This window comes from Salmo salar, chromosome 12 (assembly GCF_965601325.2).
Source record: "Salmo salar chromosome 12, fSalSal1, whole genome shotgun sequence".
Taxonomy (NCBI): Eukaryota; Metazoa; Chordata; class Actinopteri; order Salmoniformes; family Salmonidae; genus Salmo; species Salmo salar.
Window position 1 is genome coordinate 61,900,959 of NC_138302.1, and position 6,023 is coordinate 61,906,981.

A 6,023-nucleotide genomic window follows, 5' to 3' on the forward strand; every position below is an offset into this window, starting at 1 on the left:
GAACATGTTTAATTCACTCACAAACATCTGAAAGTTTCAGTATTTATTATTTTAAACCCAAGAACATGTTTTAGAACTGTAATCTTAGTAAAAAATATGTGAACTTGATTGCCATTGTTAGCTAGATAGATAATAATATAGAAAGATAGCTAAAACGTCTGCCTAGCAACAAACATCTTAAGAAGTTTTTTAAAGATATTTGAGAAGTTCGTAAGAAAATCATAAGATATTGTTATTTTTTTTCTTAAGAAGCTTCTTAACTCAGATATAGGACAGACACTTCAGAACAAACTTCCTTACAATTTTTTGGGACTATCTGTTGTTTCATGTAGTGAATCTGTTATTCAATGTTTTTCTATTGGCTAATAGCAGTAATGCCAAATTCAATGTTTTAGCCAATAATTTTTTATATATTTTTTTAATACCTTAAGGGGTCTTAAAATTCATAGCTAAATGGTATGACCTTCTTAAAACAATTCTACATGTTAGCTTAGACCCCCCCCCCCCCCCCCCCCCCTCCGGTTTAGACTCTAGTCTAGAGGGTTGAGAGATGACTTGGAAGCAGATTCATGCCAAATCAATACAATATTTTTGGGGCATGAATCTACTTCCATAAATTGAGGTATAACAGAAATACATTAAATTATAAACATTCTTGATTTATCTGTTTGTATAAGCTTTTATACCCTTTATGTATTTTGAGGGTTACTGGCCTATTTGGCCTATTTGTCTTATAATAGCCCTACTTATGCCTTATAGCAAGTCATACAATGCATTATTAGGCCACAGTGTTACCTCAGTTTTTTTTGTATGTCTTGAGATTTGATGTAAACTTAATCCCACAGGACAGGTACTTCCACCCGATGCGATGACATGTCATCATGTGCTTAGCTACGGTGTCGTCACTCCCAGTGACTGATGTCATTTGGACTAGCCTCTGGAAAGCCCTATTATAGTGGGGGACACTTAAATGTAGGGGAAGCATCAACACATATTTTGGAAGGACTCTAGCACCGTTCCTGACCTCGGCAGGACAAAGCACATATTAATACGTCACCTTTATTTTCCTAGGTACAGTACATTTTGTCCCACTTCATGCCTACTGAACACCACCCAGGTGTGCTCAGGGTGTTGCTCAAACAGAAGCAGTAGGGTTGGCTAGTCACCCTTGTCTTATTGATGAATTGATTGCAGTGTGAGTAAATGTTGTTTGTGAGCGTGGGAAATACAGTGTTATACACTTAACAAACTCATTTGGGAATGTTCAAAGTCCCAGTGGTAAACAGTGACCCCCACCACTAACACACACACTTTGCTCAGTGTTGGCCAGGACTGGCTGCCAGTGTGTGTGTGTGTGTGTGAAGGGGGGAGATTAATGTTAGCCACAGCATATGAGGTCAGATCCTGGTCTCTCTCGTCTCCCTCCTTTCTCTTGCCTGGGGAGGGGTGTGTGAGACGGGGTGGTCATGTTGCGCACCCTAAAGAAAATGAGGTCAGCTCTACGCGAGGGTACAGTTCTCGACGTCCCCATTCCACACCAGCCTCCCTTCTTCAGACCCCTCAATCAGTTCTGGACAGTTCCGGAAAGCTTGCTCAACTCTACTTCTTCACTGGCTACTCCATCCTTCCTTTTTCCAAGTCAGATTTTCGCCCCTTTTTTTCCTCTTCTGAGTGGGGTTCTTCCTGTGCTGTGTACCATTCCTACAATTGGCTGAATTTCTGTCATTTGGCCATTATTTTTTCTTTCTGTTTTCTTTTGGCCTGAGATTTCTTCATCTCCATCCGTTTTAACTTTCCCTTTTTCTCCATTGGTTGTTTTGTGGCTCGTCTCTCTTTTCTTCTCGTTGGCTGTGTTTTCGCTCTTGTCGTCTGTTACCCACACCATGGCCCGTCCTCTGGCTCTGGAGCCGATAAGAGGGCATTTGGGTGTTAAGAGTTCCCTAAATGGGAGTGCAGACTTTGACAGACTTAGTTTTATGGGGGAACAGCATCCTCCACCTCCCCTTCACAGTTACCTGTGGCTAACAATCCTCACCTGCTTCTGCCCCGCGTACCCAGTCAACATTGTAGCTCTGGTCTTTTCAGTACTGGTGAGTAAGGGACATCACAGGCATATGGGAAACGGTTTACTCACTGACTAATATATGTCTTAAAGCTGATATAAATGTATAGAATACTGAATGAAAAATATATAGAAAATTGTGTGAAAAGTACCTCAGGTCAATTTCCATGAAGGAAAAAGCCAATGCTGAGTGAAATGTTGCAAGATGAATACATTGTAAACATACGGCCAGTTGTATTTCACCATTTTTGCAATTATAAAATAATCCTAATAATCCTAATCACGTTCTGTTGATGTAGTAATAAAGGGACAGTACACATTTTTGAAGTTGACCTGATTTTCAACTTCCCTAGGATGTTGTTTCCTCCAAACCATTTTTTAAAATCATTAGCTAATTATTTAGCAATGTCCAGAATAATCTGGCTAGCATTTTATGAAATATAGCAATGCTAGTGGAAACTGATTGTGTCCGTTAGCGGTTATTCAAAAGCATTGGGAAAGTGGAGGAGAGCGGAAGGCAGCTCTGCTCTAGCTTTTGGCTGCCTCTCTAAAGGACAAAAATCCTATTCTGGGATTCTAGCAACAAGCAGTAAAAAAAATATCTGGTGCACCAGCTTTGAATGCTTGCCAGGACAACAGTTCTCCGTTGCAATTCTCACATGTTCTTAAGCTACATGTCAGGTCATAAGATATGGTGTTGAGACCTGGCTGATCACACTAGGATCTCTGCCCCAACTTTCTCACGATGTGTGTGTGTTTTTGTGGGACCAAGAAAGAGAAGTGGTGTTGGTAATATGGGAAGGAGTCTACCGGTAATCCCGTATTTACTTTAATATCTGCGTGTGGCCGTGCGTGTATGTGCATGGCTTGTCGGTCTGTCTGTCTGTGTACGTGTCTGTGTTTGAGGAAGAAAAAAATGGCCAAATGTGTCTGATGAGAGGAACAGATGTGTCTGTGGTAGGGAAGGGTTTCATCGAAGTGCCCTCTGACGTGCTCGATGTGCCCTCCTAACGCGCTCGCTCCTCTCACCTCTCAAAACACCACGTCACTGACACACTTTCCCATCCAAAGGGTTTGGACTCCCTTTACTTTCTTTCCCACCTTTCTTTTCTCACTCTCGAACACACAATCACACAATGTCATGCAGACCTGGGTTCATATAGTATTTTTTCTAAACAGCCCGTGATTGAGCTTGTCTGGTGCAATGTAATCAATGGAATAGTAAAAAGTGCAAATCCCACCCATCTGGCACTCAAGCCAGGCTCAATCAAACACTCAAAATATTAGAAAGAAAACGGATACTATTTGAACCCATGTGTGGTGTTACGTGTACCGTACCGCTTTCACATGTGAGTATCACATGTAAATATGACACGTTTCTTTTACTCCAAATTATTTTCCAAATACAGGTCTACTTCAGTATGAGGTAGGTATGTGGCATGAACATGTTTCTCCTTAAAGGATCATGGTAAAGCAACACATTTTAGTCCATGGCTGCTGGTGAAGTTGAACGCTGTCTTAGTGAAGTGTTTTCCCTCTTGTCCCCATGCAGTCCAGGAAAAGTTATGAGTTGCAAGACTATGACGGCTCGCGACGACTGGGTCAGAAAGCTCTCCAAGTGGCCATCGCCTCCATCATCATCGGCCTCCTCATCATCGCCATATTTATCATCGTTCACTTCACCACGGTAATGCAGCAGCCTTTCCCCACAATGTAACCAATGGGATATCCCATAAAGTGCTAACACCGCTCATCTGCCACTCCAGGCAGGCTCAATCAAAAGCTCAAAGTATTTAAAAGAAAACAACAACTATTTGAACAGACATAAAGTACATGCAAATATTAAACAGAGACAAACATTCAAACAGGCATTCAACCATATATAAATATAATTTGCATACTTCTATGCCTATGTCTCATCTGTGTGTTTATCTTTCTCTCTATTCTAGTATAAATTTTAGAAGAGTTGCGCAGTATGCCTTGAGAAAGCGAAACAAAGTAAATGTCGCTCTCAAAGACATGGACTATGGACACCTCTGAATGGACTATGACAAGGGTTCTGGGGTGCCGGATCTCCATCCTCAAGAACGGGACTCCACCCCAGGTGTGGTGTCCATCTTTTCTCTCCGTCACACGTCCTCCACACCCAGCCTTCCTACTCTTCTATCTGGGAGAAGCACTTAAGAAGCAAGACTCTGCTTTTGAAAGACTGTATGGAACACTGACCTCTGGATCACATGATACCCACAGCACGCACGCACACAGACACACACACAGTTTTGTATTGCTATCTTTGTGGGGACCAAATATACTGCTCAAAAAAATAAAGGGAACACTAAAATAACACATCCTAGATCTGAATGAATGAAATAATCTTATTAAATACTTTTTTCTTTACATAGTTGAATGTGCTGACAACAAAATCACACAAAAATAATCAATGGAAATCCAATTTATCAACCCATGGAGGTCTGGATTTGGAGTCACACTCAAAATTAAAGTGGAAAACCACACTACAGGCTGATCCAACTTTGATGTAATGTCCTTAAAACAAGTCAAAATGAGGCTCAGTAGTGTGTGTGGCCTCCACGTTCCTGTATGACCTCCCTACAACGCCTCGGCATGCTCCTGATGAGGTGGCGGATGGTCTCCTGAGGGATCTCCTCCCAGACCTGGACTAAAGCATCCGCCAACTCCTGGACAGTCTGTGGTGCAACGTGGCGTTGGTGGATGGAGCGAGACATGATGTCCCAGATGTGCTCAATTGGATTCAGGTCTGGGGAACGGGCGGGCCAGTCCATAGCATCAATGCCTTCCTCTTGCAGGAACTGCTGACACACTCCAGCCACATGAGGTCTAGCATTGTCTTGCATTAGGAGGAACCCAGGGCCAACCGCACCAGCATATGGTCTCACAAGGGGTCTGAGGATCTCATCTCGGAACCTAATGGCAGTCAGGCTACCTCTGGCGAGCACATAGAGGGCTGTGCGGCCCCCCAAAGAAATGCCACCCCACACCATGACTGACCCACCGCCAAACCGGTCATGCTGGAGGATGTTGCAGGCAGCAGAACGTTCTCCACAGCGTCTCCAGACTCTGTCACGTCTGTCACGTGCTCAGTGTGAACCTGCTTCATCTGTGAAGGGCACAGGGCGCCAGTGGCGAATTTGACAATCTTGGTGTTCTCTGGCAAATGCCAAACGTCCTGCACGGTGTTGGGCTGTAAGCACAACCCCCACCTGTGGACGTCGGGCCCTCATACCACCCTCATGGAGTCTGTTTCTGACCGTTTGAGCAGACACATGCAAATTTGTGGCCTGCTGGAGGTCATTTTGCAGGGCTCTGGCAGTGCTCCTCCTGCTCCTCTTTGCACAAAGGCGGAGGTAGCGGTCCTGCTGCTGGGTTGTTGCCCTCCTACGGCCTCCTCCACGTCTCCTGATGTACTGGCCTGTCTCCTGGTAGCGCCTCCATGCTCTGGACACTACGCTGACAGACACAGCAAACCTTCTTGCCACAGCTCGCATTGATGTGCCATCCTGGATGATCTGCACTACCTGAGCCACTTGTGTGGGTTGTAGACTCTGTCTCATGCTACCACTAGAGTGAAAGCACCGCCAGCATTCAAAAGTGACCAAAACATCAGCCAGGAAGCATAGGAACTGAGAAGTGGTCTGTGGTCACCACTGCAGAACCACTCCTTTATTGGGGGTGTCTTGCTAATTGCCTATAATTTCCACCTGTTGTCTATTCCATTTGCACAACAGCATGTGAAATTTATTGTCAATCAGTGTTGCTTCCTAAGTGGACAGTTTGATTTCACAGAAGTGTGATTGACTTGGAGTTACATTGTGTTGTTTAAGTGTTCCCTTTATTTTTTTGAGCAGTGTAATTGATTCCCATCCAAAATCCTATTTTCCCTAACTTCTAAATATAATCCTAACCCTAAGCCTAACCTTAACCC

The 6,023-nt window shown here is 43.8% G+C and overlaps 1 protein-coding gene across 1 annotated transcript; it reads left to right on the forward strand.

The window, feature by feature from the left end:
- Positions 1-1,470: 1,470 nt before the first annotated feature.
- Positions 1,471-5,616, forward strand: LOC106565389 (transmembrane protein 233). Its single transcript, XM_014132448.3, has 3 exons — positions 1,471-2,090; positions 3,615-3,749; positions 4,012-5,616. The coding sequence occupies exons 1-3, from the start codon at positions 1,884-1,886 to the stop codon at positions 4,021-4,023; spliced, it is 354 nt and encodes a 117-aa protein (XP_013987923.1). The 5' UTR covers positions 1,471-1,883; the 3' UTR covers positions 4,024-5,616.
- The last annotated feature ends 407 nt before the right edge of the window (positions 5,617-6,023 follow it).

Coding starts and splice junctions, on each gene's coding strand:
- LOC106565389 (XM_014132448.3), top strand. CDS start 1,884: ATGGCCCGTCCTCTGGCTCTGGAGCCGATAAGAGGGCATTTGGGTGTT. Junction 2,091..3,614: donor CTCTGGTCTTTTCAGTACTG/GTGAGTAAGGGA, acceptor GTCCCCATGCAG/TCCAGGAAAAGTTATGAGTT.